The 27,465-nt window shown below is 37.1% G+C and overlaps 1 protein-coding gene across 3 annotated transcripts in view; it reads right to left on the bottom strand.

Moving 5' to 3' along the window:
- MLLT3 (MLLT3, super elongation complex subunit) overlaps window positions 1-27,465 on the bottom strand; it is a 286,851-nt gene that overhangs the window by 101,314 nt on the left and 158,072 nt on the right. For all 3 annotated transcript variants that reach the window (XM_013993522.2, XM_003121886.6, XM_013993520.2), the window contains exons 3-4: window positions 23,742-23,824; window positions 14,160-14,303 (exon numbers count right to left, since the gene is read on the bottom strand). In XM_013993522.2, the coding sequence (XP_013848976.1) occupies window positions 14,160-14,303; window positions 23,742-23,824 (227 nt within the window). The remainder of the gene's footprint in view (window positions 1-14,159; window positions 14,304-23,741; window positions 23,825-27,465) is intronic.

Below are 27,465 nucleotides of genomic sequence, written 5' to 3'. Positions count from 1 at the left end.
GACAACTACTGTAGTCTTAGAGGGCTCTTTATATGCATGAGTGCCCCTGGGTATTTTGTGAGGACTTTTTATAATAGGATGCTGTGCATGCTTCCCAAGAGATGGAGACAATGGACAAGGCTAATAGCCAGTGCCTGGTTGCTGGGCCCTTGACAGTGGCAAGGACCCATGGGAAGGTGCCACAGTCTGCTCCTAGTTGCAGGGCCCTGGGAAGAGACAGTGATCAGGCATGTGTAGGTGGCACCTGGAGTGTTTAGCAGGGGCAGCAGCAGGGGAGGTTTGCTCCCAGGAGAGTGAGAACAACAATGCATAGTGCTCTATTGCAGTGCCCTCTTCTCTGCTGACCTCTGAGGTGACTGGGACCATAGATGGTGCCTATTTACAGACCCCTAGTGGTGGCAGGCCATGCCCCCCTCTGGTATCTGAGATGACTGCTGTGGTTTGCCCCTGCCACCTATAGATCACGCAAGAGGCACCAAGTCACGCTTACCCCCTGCTGCCCTTAGCCCACACTAGAGGTACCTGGCCACCGGTAGCCCACACAAGAGGCACCCAGTTGTCTGTAGCCTGAGCAGGTGGGGCCTCACCACCCAAAGCCTGCACCAGAAGCACCCCACCCTCTGAGAGTCTGCACATAAACAAGGAAAGATATTCCTATGGTGTTCTTCCCCTTCCCAACAACAGTGCTTTGCCTCTCCTGTGGGCCCAGACCTCCTCCTAGGTTCTCTCAGCTGTGGCATTCTGCTCCCCAGCCTGTGGCACACTGCTCCCTAGCCCCTTAGGCTGTCTCCACACAGCCAACTAGCCTTCTCCCTGGAACTGACCTCCGTAAGTCTCAGCGCCCAGTCCCCATCTGAGTGTCTCAGGCTGCGGTGTCCAGAGGTGGTGGTACAGATGTTCTGCATGCCTCTCACTTTGCTTTGCCCTCCTCAGTCCAGCTGCTGCACTTTTCTCCGTACTCTGAGGTTCCTCCATCTTGGCTGATCTTCCTGTTGGTTCAGTTGCTTCCCAGGATGTGGGTTCCTCTCCTCTTTCTCAGCTACCTCTCATGAGTGCTAGTCCCATCCTGATTCCTTTTCTCTCTCTTTTTCCTTTTGTTCTACTCAGTTATGCGTAGGGTTTCTTGCCTTTTTTGGAGGTTTAAGGTCTTCTACCAGCACTTAATAGATGTTCTGTGTGAATTGTTCCACATGTAGATGGCTTTTTTTTGATGTGTTTGTGGGAGAAGGTGATTGCCACATCTTACCCCTCAGCCGTCTTGATCCTTCCCTAGAATATGCTTTCTCCTCGTCTCTTTTAATTACATTTTCAAAAGAAAACTAACATCACTCTATGGTATCATATAAAGAATATGTAAGAACAGTGAAGAGCAATCCCAACTCTGTTAGCCCTCGGTTGGCCAATCATTTCAGTATTTGATGCCTTAGTTTACTCCTCTGCAAATCATGGAGCTTGATCTATTTTATCAAAGAATCTCTTCAGCTATAAAATTATATGTATATGCATGCTTTTTCTCATTTTACCAATGAGGAAACAAGAGAACAGAGATTAGTGACTTGTCCAAATTTACACAGTAACTAAGTGCCAGTGCTCATATCTGAAAAAAAAAAAAAATCTGTTTCATAACAAAGTCTTCCCTTTTAACTGCTATGCTATAGTCTCTTCACCAAAAGGAATCAGAATACAGTGTTCAGAGAACCAAGCAGTGAGAAAGTGACCACATATCACAACAATCCATACAGGTTTTATTATTACTGTCAAGGCTGATTAATCAAGGATGGCATTTATCTTTGTGCCCCTGAGTTGCTCTGCAGTTCAGAGGCACGTACATCTTTAACTGCAAAGCATTTTCATTTAGGAAAGGTAAATAAATCAGAATAAGGATTTAAGTATAATGTTTTTAATTAAAAAGAAAAAGAGTTGAAGCCCCAAATTGTAATTAGTATATAAACCACAAAAATCCCCTCATAAGAAGAGAAAAGAAGCAAGAACAGGGCTCAGATAGATCCAAGAGACAGTATAGATGGAGAAGAAAAACTTGACCCTGGGAAAGGGCCTGATGGACATTAGAAATGAAGACCTTCTTTACCAAGTGTAGGAACAGAAATCTAGGAAGAAAAAATAAAGAAGTAACATAAGGGGAAAAGACTCAAGAACTAGTTCCAGCCCTAACTCAGGGACCTACATCAAGAGTCAAATCAGGAGTTCCCATTGTGGCTCAGTGGAAATGAATCTGACTAGCATCCACGAGGATGCAGGTTCAATCCCTGGCCTTGCTCAGTGGGTTATGGATGCTGCATTGCCATGAGCTGTGGTGTAGGTCACAGATGCAGCTCAGATCCCACATTGCCATGGCTACGGCTATGATGTAGGCCAGCAGCTGTAGGTCTGATTCAACCCCTAGCGTGGGAACTTCCATGTGCCACTGGAGCGGCAGCCCTAAAAAGACAAAAGACAAAAAGAAAAAAAAAAAGAGTCAAATCAGACGAAATCCATCTTGAAACTGGAAAAACGTTGAAGGCATTCTTATTAGTGGTCACTGTTAAGTTCTAGAATAACACTAATCTGGATCACATTGCTGCTCTCTTTATCAAAGCATGCAGAGTTCAAACTCATCAAAAAGGAGAAGTCCATTTGATTTCATTGTTATTTAAAAAAAAATAATGAATCAGCACACATTGTGTGAAATTCCCAATAGCAAGGGCTACATTATCCAGCTGGTCTTCCAGTGTTTGCAGCCATGTCCTTTCAAAGGGTTAGCCTGTCACAGTCATTGACATTTGAAACCGCTGGTTTAGTATAATAGTCTTATCAAAAGCCCTCTTGCTCCCTGTGCTTATACCAGATCTTTATGGTTATCTATGGAAGTTGGATAATAGTATCTTAAGCTAAAAACAGTAAGTAGAGTGACAGGACAAGAGGCCAGGCTAAACCTTGAAAGGACATGCCTATTCAAAACTGGAGAAGAAATTTTCAAGATAGTTTTATGAATTATTTCCCCAGAAATAAATCATTCCTGTACAGACTGTCTCAGGCAAGATAATTTTATTTTAACATCAAAATCACCTTTTTGTGTGGACCTATAAATAGTGTCATGACTGTAAATGATTGTCCAGATGGTACCCTGAACAAGGACACTTGACTAATGGGACAGGGACTCCTGAACTCCAGCTTTGCTCATGCTAGCAATGCCTTGTTCCTTGAGATAGAGTTTCATGGGACAGAGAGAGATGGAAGCGGTTATTTCTAACTTGCCCAAAGACACCATGGACACCATAGGGGCAGACTTCTGTCTCTATTACTGGCTTAAAACCATCTCTTGAGTCACCAAGAGTTCATGTTAAGACTGAAATTTGTGAGGTTAACCAGATTTTCATTATATTCTATTTTTACTCAGACTGTAGTTGAATGGACCAGTATGTTTTATGGATAAGGCATCCTTATCTTTCTCAATGTTTCCATTAGGGAAGTCTTTTTATATTTAACCATTTCATATTACCCGTAGGCCCCCAATCTTCCCTATGCAAAAATGGCATTTACAAAGACAAGTTAACAAATCTACACCTAAGATAATCCACATTAAAATATAAATTTTCCCAGGAATTCCCACTGTAGTGCAGTGGGTTAAGAATGCAACTGCAGTGGCTGAGGTCACTGGAGAAGGTGCAGGTTTGATCCCTGGCCTGGCACAGTGGGTTAAAGGACCCAGCATTGCTAAAGCTTTGGCAAAGGTCGTAGCTGCATCTCAAGATTTAATCCCTGGCCTGGGAACTTCCATATGCCACGTGTGGCCATAAAAAAAAATTAAAATATAAATTTTTCCAAGTAACAAATCTAATAGGGCCTATCTTGTAGCAAAAGAAAACTAGACCATCACACTTCTGTACTGTCAGAACGATAAGAAACAACTTTAAATTTGTGAAAAACAGTTCTTTTGTTCCTTATTTCATTTAGAGCTTTGGGCCATAAGTCAGTAACTTCAATTTTGAGAAGTTGAGAGTCATAAGGAGAAAATAATAACAAATAAACTAAATCACAGAGCACAATACTAGTACAAACAACCAAAATTTTCACATCAATCCTCTGAAGTGAGCAAATGTGTTTTTAAAAAACAAAAATAATTATGTAGTTTAAAACTTACGCAATTCATTTTTAATATACTGAGTATAAAATACAAACATTTTATGGGATCTTATCTACATGAAAAATATAACGTAAAATACTGATAGTGGTTACAATCACTAGAGGGATTATAAACAGTTTCTTTTCTTTATGCCTTTCTAGAAAGTCTACGTTGCTCTAAAGTTACCGCATATTTATTTTATTCTTTTTGCAAAGTGTTTTTCTTCCTATTTTATAGTTTTATAGTTTTTTACTTTTTATTTTGTCTTTTTGTCTTTTCTAGGGCCGCACCCGTAGCATATGGAGGTTCCCAGGCTAGGGGTCAAATCGGAGCTGTAGCCGCTGGCCTACGCCACAGCCACAACAATGCAGGATCCAAGCCTCATCTGCGACCCATACCATAGCTCACGGCAATGCCAGATCCTTAACCCTGAGCAAGGCCAGGAATCGAACCCTCAACCTCCTGGTTCATAGTCAGATTTGTTAACCACTGAGCCACGATGGGAACTCCCACATATTTATTTTAAAATCTGTTTTAAAAAAAAGATTCTTGGAGTTCTCTTGTGGCACAGCAGGTTAAGGATCCAGTGATGTCACTGCAGCGGTATGGGTTGTGGCTGTGGCTTGGGTTCAATCCTTGGCCCGGGAATTTCCACTTGCCACAGACATGGCCAAAAATTTCCTTCCTGAGGCTAAAACATGTTCTTTCTAGCGGAACACCATTATTATGTCAGTCTTGAAATGGCAGTCTTTTATTTTCAACTTTCTAGGTGACAAACAATGTGGTTTTAAACCAAAGCTCATTAAAAAACCTATGGAAAAAAGAGGTGGTGTTAATAAATAAAACAATTATTTGCTGACTGGTTAACTATGTACCACATTCTATTTAATAATCTCAGGTGGAAGGAAGGGGATAATTCGGAATTATACCAACCTAAAGCCTAAGGTAAATTAGCAGCTTAATTTGTGCCTTCAGATTTCAAATCAAGCATTTTTTCTATCACACCATGGCTGTGTCCATTATGGAATAAAGGGTATTATATTAAACACCTACCATTTGTCCACATTCACTCCTCAAAAATGAAACACAAATATCTATCTCAATAGTCTCAGACATTTATTTTCTAAACTGCTACCTACAGATCCTGATTACTGTCAAGCTTTCTTATAAAGAACAAGAAAAATAAAATGTTAATCATGGCTTCCCTTCCCCTCTTCTACCCTCTGTCCCTAAACTGCTTTTATTTAATGTTATAGATAATGAACCCAAAAAATATCCAGTGGGGATAATCAAAACAGCAACTCCTTTACCATCCTAGAAGTCAGGGCATAGATTCACATTAGATAAACTTTATATGTAGCTTTGAAACAAAGGCATAATGAACTACCTGAGCCAAGAAGGGAGAGAGAAATTGAACCAACAGTTTTCAATTGTAATATGTTTGTATTCAAGGAGAAAAAGAATTGTTCATTTTAAAATTTGAAGTTCTCTACTTTTTTTCCCTTTTCTGTTCATTTCTTATTTTCTTGGCTTTCGGTGCATTGGAGACAGGACCTAGGGGGAGGGGTTTTTTAATGGTTTTCTTTCAGAGATTACAGTATTTCCTGTCAAGACTAAATTAAGTTTCCTACCTATAGACAGCCAAAGGGTACTCCTGAGAGGTCTGAAAGAAGAAGCATGGCAAAACGGCTTAAATACCGACAGCTTAAACACTCTACAGAGCTTTTTCTAGTCCACACTCTAGGAATATCTACCTGTTTTCATTTCTTTTACATTTAGCCTTCGCTCACTTTACGCAGTCTGAACTTTGGACTGAGTGAAAAGTGTACCCCTCTTTTTTTTACTCCTTACCGAAAAAGTAAATAGCAGTTGGAAAGAAAGGAACAAATGAAGGTGGGAAGATTTATGCCACAGGTGTTTTTTCAGATGCATATTTTCAAAACTCTTTAATTGTCCTTCATACAACTTATGTGACTTTCAGAAGATGTTAAACCATAAATTACCCACAAAGTATGCTAAGTGACATAAATAACTTTTCACCTATAATGGCCATACTTTCTCCCTGAATTTATGAGATCAATGTTACATTTGATTTCACCACCTGGATATTCTGTTTGTCATTTATATGTATGTTCTACTTTCACAATTTAATTTTCCAGATTTTTGATGGGGGAAGAGAGCAGGAGGGAATGGGAGCCAAAGAAACAGAAAGAAGAAAACACCAAATTTGACATGAAATTAACCTCGACTCTGAGAAACAACTGAATAAATAAGGCTGCCTGCTTGATCTTACATTTATTTAAATAAATCACCTTTTATCAGTGCTGGTGAAAAACAGCAGCATCCTTTTATCTTTTGAGGTAGACGATAACAGGGTGATATATATCGGAAAATAACAGGAAGGCACACTTGTCCCAAGACAAATATCCAAAACTCCAATGAAGCTGTCCAGCAACAGTCACTAAAATAATTTTCTATGTATTATTTTCTTTGAGTCATTTTTTAAAATAAGCAGCCAGCTATCCATCTCTGGGCACTGTTAAGATGAGTGTGCCACAAAAGCCACTTATATTTTTAGAAGCCAAAGTCTTGACAAATCAGTTCCTAAGAACATAATTTGTTACATGCTAAAGAAAGCTTGAAAACACAGACCTTGGTTAAAGAGGCTTCCGTATCTTTTTGTAACCTTTCCAAATGTAAGTATGTGGGAAGAGTACTCATAAATTTAAGTTGAACTGAAACACTTAGAATATTTCCAATTTAAACTACATTAAAATGCGGTCTTTGAAAGGAAATGAAAATGGCTTTAAACATATGAAAAGATGCTCATCATCACTCATAAGAGAAATGTGAATTAAAATGAGATATCATTTTTCACTCATCAGATTGGGGGAAAATGTTTAATGAATCACTGTGTGGAGAAACAGGCACTCTTACACATTGTTGATGCAAGCACAGAGTACTATAACATCCTTGGCAGGCAATTTGTAAATGTCTATCAAAATTTAAATTCCAGTTTGCCTTGGAGCCATGATTTTCCCCCCAAGAATTTATCCTACAGATATACTCATCCATTGTATAGAATATAAAAAACTACATAAAAGGTTATTCACGACAGCATCGTTGGTGGCCTGGAGGAAGGCTTGCTATATGACTTTTTTTTTTTTTTTTTTTTTTGTACTGGATGTGTATTTACCTATTCAAAAAAATTAAAATTTGAGAGGAAGAGAATGTGATCTGTACTGTTTAGAAATTAGACACGTTCGGAACTCCTTGCAAAAGGAAATACTAAACCATCCTACAAGAAATTCATTCCAGAACGCTGTGATAAAATGCTATGTTCAGAAGGCTTGACATAGCTGCATTAGTGAAAGCTCCTTATCTTAAGATTCCTTTGGCCCTTTAGTAACTAAAACCTTTTGTTGGGGGCTCAGTGTGGATCTGATTTCTACTTCACAATAACTAGTATTTCAGAAAGACTCCAATTTATTCCTTGCAAAAACATATATATATATAAATGCAACTGTCACTCTGAGAACAGGGCTGTATTATGCTGCAGACTTAACACAGACTGAAAGCATGTTCCCCATGTCTTCTCCAGCAAATCTTGCCAAATGGGCGTCTGAAATGTCCTATTGAAACAGGTGGTGTCTGAACAGAATTGGATTTCTGCCTATAGAAACCCTAGTTTTAACAACTGCTGTGGTTAGTTTTAATTTTTCAGTCCTCAAAATTAACTGCTTGCCACTGATTCAGAAATAGACTGAACAACATGTTTAGACTTTGCCCTGTTTAATTGAAGAAAGAAAGAAAGAAAGAAAGAAAGAAAGAAAGAGAGAGAGAGAGAGAAAGAGAGAAAGAGAGAAAGAAAAAGCCCTACCAACACCCTACCACCATCCCATAAAGAACAATAAAACCAGAGCAGACCACTTGATTTCCAGGCCAAAAAAAGGGAGCAGCTGTAAAATAAACTCAATTCTCCAAAGATGACTGCCCCTTTTGTGCTTTCTTCATAGAAGCACAAGGAAGCACATACATACTTGCTGAACATGCTACTTAGGAAATCTTCTAAGGGGCTTTAAGAAGCTTTTGATCTACTAGAAATTTATAATTAAGAACAATAGTAAGAATAATTTTTACAATGAAAACTTCCATCTTAAAAAATGATATTCCAAACAGACCTCTGTTTCACTTTATATAGGCAAAATATAAACAGCCAGAATGTAAACTTCTTGAAGAAAGATACAATGAGCTAATCCCCTCTAAACCCAATTTGGGTCCATCAACATGCTGGTCACACTAGCGGGTGCTAAACATGTATTCCTGTGAATACATCTAGAGTAATTTATACTAAGTAACAAACCTTTAAGTGCCCGATATAAAAGCAGATAAAAGTCTGATTTTCTAAACCAGCAATCAAAGGAAAAGCAATCAAGGGGATGAGTATCTACTACGTCTAGACACCATGGTTATACATTCTCAGTGAAGAAAACACTGCCTTGTCCATTTCGCAGATGATAAACTGAGCTTCAAACAAATAGAATTGTTATCCTGGGGCAATTCAGCTAGAAGATGACACAGGGTTTTTCTTTAAATCTGACTGATTATGAAATATTTCTAATTGTATCAGACTCCCTCCTAACAGAAAATCTAGAGAAATGAGTTATAAAATGATGAGCTTCAGTTATATGACAAACACTGTACCTTTGCTTTGCCAACACCCAAAAGAAAAACTCACCCTCTTTCAATCAAACGTAATGGTGTCAAATCCTGCATTTTTTCAGTATTACTGAATTCCAGCTACTAAGAAGGTGATCAAGTAAATAGAAAGTCATCTATTGTGATCATAACCCTTTAAAAAAAATCAGACGTCTCAAAGAGCATATTTGAAGATTGTTCTAAATGGAGTCATCAGTTCATTAAAAAAAAAAAAAAAAAAAACAGAAATACCTCAGTGAGAGATGTTTCTCAATGGGGTACAATTGGTCCTTTTGCATAAAACTCAATTATAAATAGATCACATCAAGTCTTGCCTTCAAAAGTTGCTCACTGTTCTGTATCCCTCCACTACCAACTAAAGAATAAAATAAGATCTCAAAACAAAGGCAAGGGAGTTCCCATTGTGGCTCAGCAGTGTAAGGACCCGATATCATCTCCCCGAAGATGTGGGTTCAATCCCTGGCCTGGCTCTGTGGGTTAAGGATCCAGAATTGCCACAAGCTGTGGAGCAGATCACAAATGCAGCTCTGATTTGACACCCTAGCCTGGAAACTCCCATCTGCCTCAGGGACAAAACAAAACAAGGCAATCTCCTCCCAGAAGTTCTTGGGTTATTCTTTCCCGTTTTCTGACCCCTATCCTTTGTCTTTTTCTTACATAGGTCTGAGAGGGGCTAGCTCATAAATCAAATTTACAATTTCCCAAGCAAGCTCCAATGACATCTCTCATTTAGAGGAAACTACCTTCAGGGTCTTGTAAATGAAATCATTCTGTATTTCAACATTCTCAGAAAATAACTTAAATCCAAAAATGCCCTTTCCACAAAAGTTTTTCTTTTTTCTTTAAAGCAAAGATATCCTTAATTTTAGGGAGCTATTTAAGAGAAGAACACAAGGCACATTTCTTCCAAGAGGGAAGTACATCAAGATTTCTTTGACACTGTTTAGGAAAAAACTTACAACATTAAAAAAAAGAGAGAGAGAGAGAGAGAGAGAAAAGAAGAGAATGTTATTAACCAAAAAAAAAAAAAAAAAAAGTTGTCATCTAGCTAGAGGTTTATAGACTATGAAGTAGAAAAAAATCTGCAATTTTTCATGACTCTTCTGGCAAAATGTTCTTTGGAATCATTTTCTTCTGAAAGCTGAAAAGCATTTTTCTAAGATGCTGCCAGCTCTAAAAACAACCTTTCTGATCTCTTGAAAAGCCAAGCTCTACTTTTAATAGTGCTATGTACTTTTGGTTTTAAAGACAAAAGTGAAAGAGAAGGAATCATAGCCAAAATGGTAAGTTTACTGTACTCATGCCTCAAAAGCTATCTACAATGATGTCACACAGTACACATGAAGAAGGGATCAATCTTTTCCTTTAAAAATAGAACATATATGTCTATGTCGCTTATATAATGTTTAAGTGTAAGGAACAGGGCACCACCTTTTCACTTCAAAATCCAGTCCAAAAAAGTTAACACGAAGGGACAAAGTCATAATCATAAGATTTCTAATAGAGACCAAAGGCAATGGCAATAAAGCAATTAAACAGCTGGCACTACATCAACTGAAATGCCTTTGCATAGTAAAGGGAACCATCGACAAAGTGAAAAGGCAACCTATAAAATGGGAGGAAGTATTTTCAAATCATATATCTGGTAAGAGATTAATATCCACAATATATAAAGAACTCATACAATTCAACAGCAAAAAAATAAATAACCCAAACAATATAATTTAAAAATGGGTAGAGGAGTTCCCCTTGTGGCTCAGTGGGTTAAGGACCAAACATAGTCTCTTAAGGATGTGGGTTTGATCCCTAGCCTTGCTCAGTGGGTTAGGGATCCAGCATTGCCGCAAGCTAGGGCACAGGTCACAGATGCGGTGTTGCCATGACTGTGGCATACATAGACTACATCTGCAGCTCTGATTCAACCCCTGGCCCAGGAACTTCCATATGCCACAGGTGTGGCTGTTTAAAAGAAAAAAAACAAAAATGACAGTAAATGTTGGCAAGAATGTGGAAAAAAAAGGAACCCTTGTACCCTGTCAGCAGAATTGTAAATTCTACAGTACAGCCACTATGGACAATAACATGATCCAATAATCACACTTTTGGGTATATATCCAAAGGACATGAAAACAAGATATTAAAGATATATCTACACTCCCATGTTCACTGCAGCATTATTCACAATAGCCAAGCTATGGAAACGATCTAGGCAGCCATCAACAGATGAATGGATAAAGAAGATATGAAGATTAAAGTGATAAAGAGATAGAGAGACAGATATAAAATGGAATACTACTCAGCCATGAGAAGGAAGGACATCCTTCCATTTGCAACAACATGGATAAAACTTAAGGACATTAGGATAAATAAAATGAGTAAAACAAACTGTATGATATCACTTAAATGTGGAACCTGAAAAAGATAAACTCATAGAAACAGACTAGAATGTTTTAAGATGACTAAGTTCTGGGAATCTAATGCACAGAATGGTGGTTATAGTAAATAATAGTGAATTATATACTTCAAAGTTTCTAAGAAAGTAGGTGGTAAATGTTCTCGCCACAAAAAAGAAAACGGTAATTATGTGATATGATGCAGGAGTTAGCTAAAGCTATAATGACAATGATTTTGCAGGATACAAGTGTATCAAATCAACATGTAACCTTAAGTTATACTTCAGTGATATCTCCATAAAGCTGAAACAAAGATTTCTAATAAAATCACAATGGCTCATGTAACACCAGGATAGGCTGTATTAATACTAAGACAATGATAAATGTTAAAATTTTAGGTAAATACAAGGTATCCAAAAATCTAAGTGAGAGAAAAAGTTTATTAGTCCAGATTCACCCATTTTCACAAAAGACTGTTTTTAATCTTACCATGTGAAATGGACAGAGTCTATGAGATTATCAGCATTTCAAATGAATTTTTACATTTCAATTTTACTACCAAATTTACTATTGTCAGTCACTTGCATAACTTATGTCAAAAAACTGGTGTGCTTGCATATTTCACATTTCAACTTATTATTTTAGAGTTGTCTAGATGAGATCTAAATCTAATAGGAAAGAAACATGTAGGCTTGCAAACAGCACTTAAAGAGACAAAAAAAGATGGAAAGTTAGAAGTCAAGGAGGATAATTCTGAGATAAAGGCTGAGTGGAGCAAAAGAGAGAAATCTACCAGAGACCTTATCAGGATGCAGTGCTGTGCTCTGCTGCATTATCACTGACCTGTAACCTCTTCTCCAGCTCACAAACAACCCTTGAGAACTCTGGGACTAAGTGGATGTTTTAAAAAGTTCTTAAGTCATATTTACTTTTTCCGATGACCCTTATCAGAAGCTTGATGTACTCAAGCTCCATAATTCACGTGTTCCAATGACCCACCTAACTGCATACCCAGAAGGATTAAGCAGAGGCGTAAAATGCCACTCTCATAAAAAGAAAAATAATGGGAATGATTAGGACTTAAAAGGGACAGGTTCATTTTTAAGGGCATAGCAAAAGGTAATTCATAGCATCAATACTGTGCTCTTTATAACTATAAAAAGAATAAAATAGAGTTTGTTTTTAAAAACTCCTTAACAAATATATAATAGATTCCTAACTTTAACATGAGTTGTACCTAGAGATTATCATACTAAGTAGGTTAGAAAGAGAAAGACACATACCATACCACTTATATGTGGAATCCAAAATACAACACAAATGAACCTATCTACAAAACAGAAATAGATTCACAGACATAGAGAAGAGACTTGTAGTTGCCAAGAAGGGTGGAGGAAGGAGGAGGGGGAAGAAAGGATTGGGAGTTTGGGATGAGTAGATGCAAACTAGTATATATTGGATGGATAAACAAGGTCCTACTATTATAGCACAGGGAACTATATTCAATATCCTGTGATAAACCATAATGGAAAAGAATATGATAAAGAATATACATACATATATGTGTGTGTATATATATATATATATATATATATGTATATGTATAACTGAGTCACAGAAGAAATTAACACTACATTGTAAATCAACTATACTTCAATAAAAATTTTTAATGAAAAAAATAAATGAGTTGTATTACAAAAGCCCATTTCTTTGCAAAGATGAGTTTCTCCATAAAATACTATAAATGGTAGTTCATTTCCTAACACCAGCCCATCATTTAACCCATGAACTACGGATATACAGTAGAGAGTGAAATGAAATGTAAAAGTACTTGTAATGCTTCAAATGCATATTAGCAGTTGAGAGAACAGGAAAAAAATGGACTCCAGGGGTTATACATAATCAAAATGTTCACACAATTAATACATATATTAATAAATATATGGCTGGTTTTCTTATGAGAGGGTCCACAGCTATCCTGAGGTTCTCGAAGTGGTTATCCATAGCCTCATAAAAGGAAAGAACTTCTGTGCTACATAGAATTTAGTTCTTTCCTACAAAGCCCTCAGGTGGAGTTTATCAGTGAAATGAGGCATCCTGAGAACTTATGGTCTACACATGCTTACATATAATGATAAGCTCATGGATGCAAAAATATTAAAAATTTTCTAGTAAAATTTAGTGACAGAAACCCTAGAGCAAAGAATACAGTGCAACATTTTACGGGGTCTGAACTGCCCATATAAGATGACATAGTAAGTTCATCTAAAGTAGAGGTTCATGATTCTAGCGGTACCCAGTGTAGAGTAAATTTCTACCCATCAATAGTGTTTGTACAACTGATATAGCTGCAAGCAAACATTCCATATGTTTATGTTTTGTGAGAAATTCTATTTTAAAATATTTTCCCATCCAAGTCAATTCACATGAGCAAAAATTATCTTAAAAAAGAAAAAGCCATCTTTTACCTCACATAATTCAAACAAAAACGTGACTTTAAGTAACCCAAACATAATTTGAATGAATACACCTTTTCTATTAAATTTGATCATGAAAAATTTGTACAATAACTCCTTTTCATATAACTTCTAATATAACTTTCAACTTTAAAAAGTTTCTATAGACTGATATAACAAAGTTAAGGCACTTTTCTTAATTGAGGAAAGCTTGGTTTGGATTTTTGTCAAGATAAATTTGAACAGCATAGACTACAAGACTGTTATAACAATGTAATTTCACATTTATACCTACTTAAAATATTTTCTGCTTACCTCTTCTTCTCAAACCATGAGTCCACAGCTAAGTCATTTAGATGTTTCATTTCTTCTAACTTCCTCAAAATATTATTATGCTTCTTGACACACTAGCAACTAGTTTTTTATTTTTTTTAATAGGAAAGCTTTTCATAAGACAGCGCTACTTACCCCTCCTGCCTTCAGCAACTTTCTTCTAAATTCCTCCGTGGGGTTGTTGAAAGTTAGCTTTTCACAGCGGAGGTGATTCACTGGTGGATGGCCTTCAAGATGCAGGAATAAGTCATAATCAAAGCGAACTTTCTTAGGTTCTTCCTAGAGGTTAAAAAAAGATAAGAGAGTTGAGCATAAATAGAAATTTAGAAAGCAGAGGTTCACTCCTGATAATCAGAAAAGACACAGGCATATAACAGCTATAAGTGTTAAAGGACTGGGGGTAAAAACATCATGCAACTATCTACAAAGAAAAATGGATACATCTGAAATATGCGTTTCTTGTGTTAGAGGAAAACCAAAAAGAATAAACCCATCAGAGTTTCCGTTGTGGTTCAGTGGAAATGAATCCAACTAGTATCCATAGGGATGTGGGTTCAACCCCTGGCCTCACTCAGTGGGTTGGGAATCTGGCCTTGCTGTGAGCTCTAGTGTAGGTTGCAGACGCAGCTGTGGCGTAGGCAGGCAAATGTAGCTCCGATTCAACCCTAGCCTGGGAAACTCTATATGCCACAGGTGCGGCCCTACAAAGCAAAAATAAATAAATAAACTCATCACCCTTCTCACCTGTTGGTATGACACCACCAACAAAGACACCCAATTGGAAACCTAAGACATCCCTGAAGCCACTCCTTCCCCTACTCACTCTATCTCCCTATAGCCGTCATCAACAGCTGCCATTTTCCCTTCTAAATATTTCTTGAACAAGCCCTCCAACCCATACTGCCATGCTCTTACTCACTGCCCAAACTACCATAAATTCCTCTCTTTAGTAGTTCTTCCTACTTCAGGATAGATTACCTTCAATTCTTTCTTCATTTGGGCCTCAAAATTATCCACATAACACAGAGATCTAGTCATTTTCACTGAATGATTAAAAGTTGATTAAAGTTTCCAGTGCCATTAGGATAAAAATCTGAGCTCACCTAAATGCCACACAGGACTTGGACCCTCTAGCTCTTGGTTTCATATCTCAACACAGCCCTTCCATCCTTGTGGTGGTCCAGCAACACCTTGCTGTTTTGGTTGCTCCCAGAATTTCTTCATCCTAAGTTAACACTGGGTTTCACCCTTGCTTTACATTACTACCTCCATTTCTCCACCTTCTGCTTTAGCTGGATAACTTCTACTCATCCCCCTCCATTTAGGTTTCATTTGGGGGAAGCCATCCCTTGAACTCCAACCTCAATCACCTCTCCTCTGTTCTGTGTGCATCTCTTATCCTTGCCACATCTTAGAATAACTATCTTATCTTCCTTTACCCTGTTAAATCAAAAGATTCTTGAAAGTAGGAATAATGGTTGAATCATCACAATGCCCTCAACAATTTGTGCCTTGTGCATAGTAGAAATGCAATAAACGTCTATGAAATGAATTTAAAAAATGGCACTTTCCTTGAGGACAAAATAGCATCATATCCAAGAACATAATAATTATAATTCTTCCATGATACTCAAGTTCTACTCTCCAGCCATTACTTTAGCTGGCTAAACATCTAAACCTCCCTACAGACAGATTCTTAGGCACCCAAAGTGAAATGAAGGCTGAGGATAATAATAACAATAATATGTACTTTAACATTTAACTCATTTAATTCTCAGAGCTCTCCTTTGGGTCAGTTGTGAGCTCTGTTTTGCAGATGAGGAAATTAAAGCACTTAGAATTTATTACTTCACATAAAAACCCCTTGTGTATTATAGATCTTAACCATCTCTGTGAAATGTTACATTTTTTCAGTTGTCATTAACTGTGCCGTTTTAGGTTTTTTTAATAACAGCTATTTATGCTTTTTTAATAATGGCTTTATTGAGAAATAATTCACATACCATAAAATTCATCCGTTTAGAGTATAATATTTAGTGGTTCTTAGTACATTCAGAGTTATGAAACCATCATCACCATCTAATTTCAGCACATTTTCATCATTCCAGAAAGATCTCAAACTCATCAGTGATCATTACCCAATCCCCAGATCCCATGTCTGCTGGCATCACTGATCCATTTCTGTTTCTATAGAATTGCTTATTCTGGACATTTCATAAAAATACACAAAAATACATAAAATACATACAAAATGTGATCTTTTGTGACTGGCTTCTTTTATCAGCATGATGTTTCTGAGATTCATCCATGTTGTTCCATGTGTCAGATCCCCTTTATGGCTGAATAATAATCCACTACATGGGTATATCAGGTTTTGTTTATCCATTTGTCAGTAAACAGAAATGTGGGTTGTTCCCACAATAACTCTGGATCAAGTGGTAACTCTATGTTGAACATTTTTAGGAACTGCGTTACTGCTTTCCAGAGTGGCTGCACCATTTCAAAATCCCACCAGCAATGTATGAGCTGCTTATGGTTTTTTAATACACAATTTTTTTAATTACATAGTCAAATAAAATGATGTTTTTCATTATGTAAAAGAGAATTTGTTATATTACTATCATGTGATAAAACAATAAAGTGATTTGAAGCTAGTGCTTTTCAGGCCTTAGCACCTGAAACTGTCAGAATGTAGTCATTACCTACTACAAATTCAGGGTTTTGTTTTTTGTTTTTGGTCTTTTGTCATTTTTAGGGCCATACCCGCGGTCTATGGAGGTTCCCAGGCTAGGGGTCGAATCAGAGGCATAGCTGCCAGCCTACACCAGAGCCACAGCAATTCGGGATCCGAGCTGCGTCTGCGACCTACACCACAGCCCACAGTAACACTGGATCCTTAACCCACTAAGCGAGGCCAGGGATCAAACCCGCAACCTATGGTTCCTAGTCGGATTCGTTTCTGCTGCACCATAACGGGAACTCTCAAATTCAGTTTTTATCTCTTCAACCAAACTTCCCCAAATCACAATCTCCACTCACTTACTCACAACCACTTATCATTCCTCATCTGGTCACCTCCCTGTTTTTGAACTTATCCTATTCTACCTCCCACAATGACAAGAGAGGGATCTAACACCAAAATCAGATGATATCTTTCCATTGATATAAAAGCCTTTTATGGCTCATCATCTTCTATAGGACTGAAATCCCACTTCCTGGTGATAACCATTACAGTCTTTTAATACCTTTCCTGCATTTCCTTTGTTCTCTTACTATACCCTGCTTTTCTCAATGTTAAAGCATTCGCTGTTTCCCAGTGCTTCATACTATCTCATTCATGTGGCCTTTCACACACAGTATTCCCCAGGGCTAAAATGTCTTCCCATCATTCAAAGTCGTTAAAGTATGAACTCTTCTGTAAAGTCTTCCTAACCCTCCCAACTCTAACCAAATTAGATACCCTTGTTATAGCATTTCTTTATTAATGTAATTATCACAGTGAATTATTATCTTTTTTTTTTTTTTTTTTTTTTTTTACTTATCTGCCTTTTCCCTGGATTGTAAAACAGTCAATAACCTTAGAGTTTGTTCTAAAAATTAGAAGGGCCATTTTCTATCTTACAATTTTGAGTGGAAATTGGTAAAGCCTTTCAGCAGACACACTGGCAATACTTATCAACACACTATATTAAATGCATGAGATGTTCAGCCCAGTAATCCTACTTCTAAGAATCTCTTCCACAGAAATATTCAAATATGAATGCAAGGATATATAGATAGGTACAGATATAGATGTAAAATAAATGTTCATGGCAGCACTGTTTACACAAGCAAAAAAATAGGAATGATCTGCATGTAAGTGTATCATTACCATGGAATGCCACGTAGATATTAATACTGACTTGGAAAGACATATTCTTAAGTGAAAAGTAAGTCACAGAAAAATATTAAAATATGATATATTATGGCATTGCCAATCTCTACATTGACATACTTTTTATTTATGCAAATGCATGGGATCTGGAAAGGCTATACCATATAGTTAACAATGATTAAAGAGAAAGAACTCCTAGATTGTATTCCACTCATTTTTTACTAGGACTACAGTCCTGCATAGGTTTTTTAAGAGAAAAATACAATGATGAATAATTACCAGCAGAAAAAGAGTGAGGTAGTAATATCACTTTATAGTCTTCAACAGCTTAAATTTTTTTTTTTAATCACTCTTCAGTAGAACTAAGGCTAAGGACCCCAGAAAGTGACTATCTTTGTGTGAATCCTCAGTGCAATTTTCTATTCAAGATTTTTTTTTTAAGTAAAAAGTACCCATAAAATTTGTGTTCTGGCCAACTGAATATCTTTCTTAGAGAACTGACATCAATAGCACATCAATCTTATGCTCCATAGAAAAGATTCTTTTTCTTTTTTTAACTCAATGAATTTTATTACATTTATAGTTGCACAATGATCAGCACAACCCAATTTTATAGTATTTCCATCCCAAACGCCCAACCCATCTCCCCGCCCCCAAGCTATCTCCTTTGGAAACCATAAGTTTTTCAAAGTCTGTGAGGAAAAGATTCTTTTTCAAAGTTTAAACAAGGAAGCTTGTACTTCTTCCCCATGTAAAACGAATGCATTTCCTAGAGGTCGAAATCTGGTTTTGGTAACATCAAATTTCTCCTCTCATTCTGCTTCAGTCCTTGACATTTACTCATGTGCTTTTTCTAAGGACAGATTGAAAGAACAGAGTATGGGATCCTTTCAAACCTGAAGTGCTACAGTCAATTATGTTTCAGCAGGCTTATTGATTTAGAGTTTCTGAAACATACATGATTCTCACAGATAGGCTTGTTTTGTTCAATACAAACACAAAATAAGACAGAATAAACAAACATGACCTCAAAAGAAGCACTGACCCTCCACCACCCCTCTTGACTCTGACCTCTCAAGTAAGTGAGCAAAACTGAAGACAAGCTTATTGTAATCAGGGAAAGCACAAGGATGGAGATGGAACCAAGGACAGGGAGATATACTTAAGATGCAGTGGGAGGCCTCCAATATTGGGTGGAGGGTTTTTTGGCTGCTTTCTCTCATCTCCTATGAAAACTTTAAATAATACTTTTTCATGAACCATTATTACAATGGATGTTCTTTCCTCAAGAGAGAATGAAGTCAACTCTAGGGACAAATAAAATTATAAATACTCAAATGAAATGAAATGAACATTCTGGGGCAACAGCCTAGATCTATTAAATTTTTACCCATGGATCATTTCAGTAGGAAGAGAAATAAGAAATATATCAAGCTTGAATATCCAGACTGGAATATAGCAAAAATTTGGTTTCTATGAAACTCCAAGAATATCTTCTTAATTTATCAATTAAAAGAGATGACAAAGCAATAATATTAATTAAAAAATTAATCATATACAGAAAAATACTTAAAATACAATATTCTTACATCTTCCACTGAGTTTAAACAGATGTTAACACTTTCACCATGTTTATTTTTTTCTTTAAAGAAATACAGTTTTGGAGTTTCCGTTGTGGCTCAGTGGTTAATGAATGTGACTAGGAACCATGAGGTTGCGGGTTCGATCCCTGCCCTTGCTCAGTGGGTTAAGGATCTGGTGTTGCTGTGAGCTGTGGTGTAGGTCGCAGATGCGGCTCGGATCCCGAATTGCTGTGGCTCTGGTGTAGGCCAGCAGCTACAGCTCTGATTCGACCCCTAGCCTGGGAACCCCCACATGCCGCAGGAGAGGCCCAAGAAACAGCAAAAAAAAAAAAGAAAGAAACACAGTTTTATAAATATAAGTTTCTCCATTCCTCCTTCCCAGTTAGACATGCCCTCTAACTCCTGTGCTGTCCTTTCAACCCAGGCTCTTGTATCATATATGTGTCTCCCCGTAACTTCATTTATTCCTGGCTTCAGTGGTTTATTAAAAACATACTAAGTGATATCATAAATACATACATATACATCTGTAAATTAGATTTCATTATTTTTATTTTTGAGATTTACCCATCTTGCTACATTAACTGTACATAGTATCCTATGTATCACTAACCCACCGTAATTGATCCACATTTCTACAATTAGGTGTTTCCTACTTTTTCATATTACAAACACTAAAATATGTTTTACTGGGCATCACTGAAAAAAGCAATAACTGTTAAGTAGAAAATCTTAGGGTAAATCTAAAACTGGAAAATAGAAGTAAGCTAATTTGGACACTAAACAGAATAGCCACTAAACAACGTTTGGTCAATGGCCCCAAAGGAACAACACTTTTCCATCTCAAGTGTTTCTTTCTTCCTTCATATTTTAAGAAACTAAAAATTCCTCACAAATGAATAAATAACAAGTCTTTCAGTCATAAAAATTACTACCCAAGGTGCCAAGGAGACTGAATTTGTGTGTGCACGCTCACGTGTACACATTAATCACTGCCTCTTCATCTTTCTTCCATCCTCTTTGCATATCTGGTGGATGAGGAGATTCTAGTTATTTCTGCAAAGAAGAAAATTGGGCAATTCGGAAAATACATTTCTCTGCTGCACTGAGAGCTTACAAAACTGACCAGAAAAGTTAAAAACAAAGTAGGAGAGCAGATATTTTACTGCAGCATAATTTCCAAACTGAAGGTTTCAATGAACCATTGCTGGTAGGAATGTAAAACAGTACAGTCATTTTGGAAAAGAGTCTCGCATTTCTTCAAAAAGTTAAAAACAGAATTGCCACATGACCCAACAACTCCATTTAGTTACATACCCATGAGATTTGAAAACATATGTCCACACAAAAACTTGTATATGAATGTTCATAGTAGCATTATTCATAGGCCAAAGGTGGAAATGAGTCAAATGTCCATACAATTATGAATACAAATATAAACAAAAATGTGGTATATTTATACAATGGAGTATTATTCAGTTATAAAAATGAATAAGTGTTGATACATCCCATAACATGGGTAAACCTTGAAAACATACTAAATGAAAGAAGTCAGACACAAAGGGCCACATATTGTATGATTCCCTTTGTTTATGTAATATCCTCTTCTGACCAGGATAGGATATTACATAAACAAAGGCAATAGATTAATTGCCTAAAGGGAATAGATTAATCCCTGGGGCTGGGAGAGGAAGGGATGAGAAGTAATTGCTAGTGGGTACAGCATTTCTTTATGGGGTGATGAAAATGTTCCAGAATAAACAGTGGTGATGACTGCACAATATACTAAAACCCACAGAGTTATACACTTTTAAAGTGAATTTTATGGTTATATGTCAATTTTTTTAATGAAGAAAAAAAGAAAACTAAAAACTAATTTCTTGGAGTTCCCATCAGTGGTTAACTAATCCGACTAGGAACCATGAGGTTTCGGGTTCAGTCCCTTGCCTTGCTCAGTGGGCTAAGGATCTGGCATTGCTGTGAGCTGTGGTGTAGATCACAGACGCGGCTCGGATCCCGCGTTGCTGTGGCTCTGGCGTAGGCCAGCAGCTCTAGTTCCAATTGGACCCCTAGCTGGGAATCTCCATATGCTGCAGGTATGGCGCTAGAAAAAGGCAAAAAGACAAAATAAATAAATAAAATAATAAATAAATAAAAAACTAATTTCTTAACAGAAATACTGAAATGAGAAAAAAAAAACAGATCAATACATCAGTGTGAAAGCATATTATATGAGCAGACATATAGGCATCTCAACAATTTTCTGATTTCATGAAAAATATGCCAACATTTTAGAGGATTAATACTGAAGAAAGTAATCACTACTCTGGCAGAGTTACTGTTTCTAAGGTAAAGAAGTTAAGAGAATTGCCATTGAAGAGATCCATGAATTTGGTTTTAACATTTTCCAACTGTGTGTGGCCTTGGACAAGCCATGTAATCTTTCCATGGCTCGGCTGACTTTGCTGTAGAGTAGGAATACTACTACTTACCTCTCAAGTTTTTATAAACCTACTCACTAAAGCAACATATGTAAAGGGCTTCACAAACTGCCACGGATAAAGTAAGCACTCAAACATTTAGCTACGCAGAAATAGGTTACTGCCAAATATGCTCCCAAAATATAAACATAAAGAAAAAAAATAATGACAGCGGTATCATGTTTGCAGGGAGGCTGTGTAGCAGCAATGTGGTGCTTGAGGAAACCAGCTTAAAAAAAAAAAAAAAGAACTATGGAAAATAAAATCTCTCTCTGCTATTTACACATTCCAAACTTTCAGGATAGTTTCATTATAGCTCATTTAAAAATGGATAATCTCTTAATCATAAAGAGATTTTTTTTTTTTCTGAATTTAAGGCATGGCCTTCTCTACAATGAAAAAGCCAGTGGAACACAATATTATAAATCAACTATTCTTCAATAAGAGAAAGAAAGAAAGAAAGAAAGAAAGAAAGAAAGAGAGAGAAAGAAAAGAGAAAGAGAGAGAGAAAGAAATAGAAAGAGAGAAAGAAAGAGAGAGAGAGAGAAAGAAATAGAAAGAGAGAAAGAAAGAGAAAGAAAGAAAGAAGGAAGGAAGGAAGGAAGGAAGGAAGGAAGGAAGGAAAGAAAGAAAGAAAGAAAGAAAGAAAGAAAGAAAGAAAGAAAGAAAGAAAGAAAGAAAGAAAGAAAGAAAGAAAGAAAGAAAGAAAGAAAAGGAAAGGAAAGGAAAGGAAAGGAAAGAAAAGCCAGTGAAAGATACTGATCACTAGAGAGTGGCTTATCAGGGGTTCTCATACTTTGCAATACATCAGAATCACCTGAAAGGCTAGTAAATATTCAGATTCCTAGACCCAATCCCAGATATTTTGATTCAACAGATCTGGGATAGAGCCTAAGAATCTCATTTCTGACCAGCTTGTGGGTAATGCTGATGCTGCTTGATGCAAGGACCAGACTTTCCTGGTTTGGATAATACAACATTCAAATTACTCAGCTCCCTTACAAGGAGAAAAAAAAAAAAAGCTGAACTATCTCATTTTAAGGAAAATTTTAGGAACTTATGTTTACCTTAGAATAAAAGGGACAGGATGATTAAAAGTAACACCTAGCATTTACTAAGCATTTAACTTATATATGAAACATTATTCTAAATACTCTACATAGCTTATTTCATCTAATCCTCCTAGCTATTTTATGAGGTAAATACTCTTATTCTATCCCCATTTTATAAATAAGGGAAGTGAGCTCCATGGAGGTTGAGCAACTTATCCAATATTACACAGTCTGTGTGTTTTTGCCACATATACACTGTTGAAATTTTTTATATGCCATAGAATCTATAATAATTCAAAGCTGATATAATTGTATATATATGTGTGTCAAATGTATCAGCTAGAGATAAATGAGAGATTATTCTTTGTTAAGTCTCAAAATTCTAGAAATAAGAAAATGAGAAAATCCTTTCACTGAAAAACTATAATTTCTCTTTTCTATTTTATGAACATATATTAATCTTCTTTTTTCAAAACAGTAATCACTCTTCTCTTAAAAGAAACATTTAATGAATTTCATATAATCTGACTTCATAGAAGTGAAATTATCTTTCTCTAGCCATTTCCTCTGTAATTAAGGATAACAATAACCAAAATTCCTAGAAGACAAATTTAACTTTTATTTTAAAATCATCTAGTGATAGAAGTGATTCTGAATCAAAACTATTTTAAACATCATTTGGTTAATGAAGTATCTTCTACTGAAAGATTAATGAGTAGATTACATACCTTGTTTTTAAAATAAACCTCAATTGGCAAAATGAAACCAGCATACCCAGATTCTTCTACTTTGTAAGGTGGATCTTTGCACACTGCAACATTAAAAAAAAAATAAATAAATAAATAAGGTGAGATGATAATAATTGGTAAAAAGATTTTTCTTTCCTTTAAAAAAAGAAAAAAAAATCCCAATCTAACATCTATATCAGTCTCAATTTTCACACACTCCTGCCATGCCCCCAGCTGACTCTGAGGTTTTCTTTTTTTCTTTTTTTGGCCACACCAGCAGCATATGGACGTTCCCAGGCCAAGGATCAAATTGAGCTGCAGCTATGACCTATACCACTGATGTGGCAATGACAGATCCTTATCCCACTGCACCAGGCCAGGGATCAAACCCACCACCACAGAATCAACACCATACTCTTAACCACTGTGCCACAGTGGGAACTCCTCTATTCTTTATTTCTTGTTTAGAATTCACGATAATGGTTTTTCCTAGCTAAGTCCAAAATGTGTTATTTATTCAAATCTTGACTGATGATAGCTCATCACAGTTAACCAGGAAATATCACTATACATACAAATACTTCAAATCTATTAACATCCTAAGACTATATAACAAACAACAAGGCTTTTGTATTTCTTATGAAGGAAGACTATTTAGACAAGACTATTTAGGCAAGCTCTTGGGAGATGAGATGCCCTAAGAAGCTAAATATGATTTCATCCCACTAAAATTTCCATTAAATCAAAATCAGTCACAAACCAATGGAAACTATTCTAGTGAAGACTGCATTTTTGTAATATCACAAAGAAGTAAAAATGTACATGCTAAACATCAAGGCCAGGAGTTCCCATTGTGGCTCAGTGGTAACAAACCTGACTAGTATCCATGAAGATTTCATCCCTGGCCTCACTCAGTGGATTAAGGATCTGGTGTTGCCGTGAACAGCAGTGTAGGTTGCAGATGCAGCTCCGTTCCTGTGTTGCTGTGGTGTAGGCTGGCAGCTGCAGCTCAGATTTGCCTCCCTAGCCTGGAAATTTCCATATGCTCCAGGTGTGGCCCTAAAAAACAAACAAAAAAACCAACACACACACCCACACCCACCCACCCACCCACCCACCAAGGCCATATACCACATACCCTGCTAGCCCAGGTTCTCTTCAACAGGGCTCCACGCCACCTTTCAACCTTCCTCCTTTTGACATCCACCAAATCAACTGCATCAAATCCCCCAACTATGCTCAATAGTTCCCATCTATGCCCTAAACTCCTATTATTCATTCCTTCACACCATGATGCTACTCCAGTATCTTCTGCTAGTTCAAATCCCAATTTCTTCACACAGTCTTTCCAGACCACATAGTACTATCATCTCTTCTCTCCTCTTTCCATTCCAAGGCATTAACTGAATCACTGATTTGACACTCAATAGACTTCTTTATTATCATATATTCAGGAACCACGTCTCTAATTCCCTTTCATTTCCAAAGGCCAGAAACATGTACTCAGGAACATAACAGGTGTCAAGGTCTCAGGCATACCTAAGTACCAATCCTGGATCCACCTCAGACTAGCCAGGCTACCACTGGAAAGTTATTCTAACTCTCTGAACCTCAGAGAATCTCAGGTTCCTCTTGTAAGCAGTGTAAGGATTAAACAGAATAATGTATGTAAAAGACACAGCACAGGCTGTGGCTCATGTAAGTTCTCAAGAAGGTGACAGAAGTAAGGCAAGAAATCTAAGTGTAAAATATCCAATACCTTTTTTGCAGGAAAAAAGAAAGGAGAAAGCAAGTACAGAGCCCTGTATTTGGATTAGAAAACTAAGTTCTATGGTTCTGGCCTAAGGATTCTCTAGAGAGCTCCATTTCCACTCTCTTAAAAGAAAGAACGCCATCTACACATTATAAGCATGGCTGTCAAGACTCAAGAAGATTATATATGTGGGGAAATACAAATGTGAGGCATTTTTAATGCATCAGGTGATGATGATGTACATAAAAATTGGTTAGACATTCCATGAATGCAAATATGATTATAAAGAGGCATACTGAAGATAGGATTTTAAACACTTGACAGTTTGCTTTAGACAACCTTAGGAAAATTTTCCCAAACTGACATCAGAAGCAAATGATGAATGAGGCATCTCACCTGACCTCATGAATTTCTCTAATAAAAAAATGAAAAAGCAAAAGAACTTCGAGTAGTTTCAGTACTGCATCCTCTGACCACCTGACAACCTATCATGAATATTCAAATATGCTGAACATTGAGGGGGATGGGCAAACATGCCACTAAATGCTTGAGGACTCCCCACTCCACCCCAGCTAGAAAGATAGTATTACAACCATGACACTTCCAGGCTGTGGAGCCCCTTCTCAGAATAGCAGTTTCAGTGTCCAGGTTGCATGGGATTATTCATGCCAATGTCATTTGAAGGAAGTTTATTCTGTGGGCCACTGTACGCACCAGAGTTTTAGTTGTTGCTCTACACACCCTTTTGTATAATTCATTTTCTCTATTCTGCATGCAAATTGTTCCTATTGCAGAAAACAGCTGTAGTGAGCACATCTTATAGTTGAAGGTCTTAGTTTTTTCCACCCTCTAAAGGAAATGATCTGTTATATATTAATATTCCACCGAAATCTGGTTTTATAAGAAACTGTTTGGCAGCTCATACCTCAATTATTTTTAAATGCAGTATTTTCATAAATAACAATGAACAATATCTCTTGAGTACCCTGAGTTCTTGATTAGAAGCAAATAGAAACTTCTTATTCACAATAAACATGACAGAAAATCAGCAGCAATGAAAATACAAACTTACAATTCTAATCTGAAAAAAAAGTCAAATTATTTATTTATTCAACTGTTTTATAATCAGAATCATTAACATGAGCTTCTGACTTTAAGGCTCTATTACATCTATGTAAGAGATGTAATTAAGATCTATGTAATAAAAGGACAAATGTCAGAAGTTATTGAAGGGATACCCATGTTTAGAAAGCCATCAAAAAAATGTACGTGACAAGAGTTCCCGTCGTGGCGCAGTGGTTAATGAATCTGACTAGGAACCATGAGGTTCCGGGTTCGATCCCTGGCCTTGCTCAGCAGGTCAATGATCCAGCGTTGCCATGAGCTGTGGTGTAGGTCACAGATGAGGCTCAGATCCCGCATTGCTATGGCTCTGGTGTAGGCGGCAGCTACAGCTCCGATTAGAACCCTAGCCCGAGAACCTCCATATGCCGCAGGTGTCACCCTAGAAAAGACAACAGAAAAAATAAAAATAAAAATAAAATGGGGAGTTCCCGTCGTGGCGCAGTGGTTAACGAATCCGACTAGGAACCATGAGGTTGTGGGTTCGGTCCCTGCCCTTGCTCAGTGGGTTAAAGGATCCGGCGTTGCCATGAGCTGTGGTGTAGGTTGCAGACGCGGCTCGGATCCCATGTTGCTGTGGCTCTGGCGTAGGCCGGTGGCTACAGCTCCGATTGGACCCCTAGCCTGGGAACCTCCATATGCCGCGGGAGCGGCCCAAGAAATAGCAAAAAGACAAAATAAATAAATAAATAAATAAAATAAAATAAAATGGGAGGTTTCATATACATTCTTTAAACTATGCACATTAATTCAGTGGAAACTCATTCCTCTCAAAATCCAGCCTAGATGTCAGCTTTTTCAGGACTCCCTGTTCCTCTTCCAAGCTTTTCTAGTTGCACTTATCAGGCT

This window comes from Sus scrofa, chromosome 1 (genome assembly GCF_000003025.6).
Source record: "Sus scrofa isolate TJ Tabasco breed Duroc chromosome 1, Sscrofa11.1, whole genome shotgun sequence".
NCBI lineage: Eukaryota > Metazoa > Chordata > Mammalia > Artiodactyla > Suidae > Sus > Sus scrofa.
This window is presented reverse-complemented; position numbering and strand designations above follow the sequence as displayed.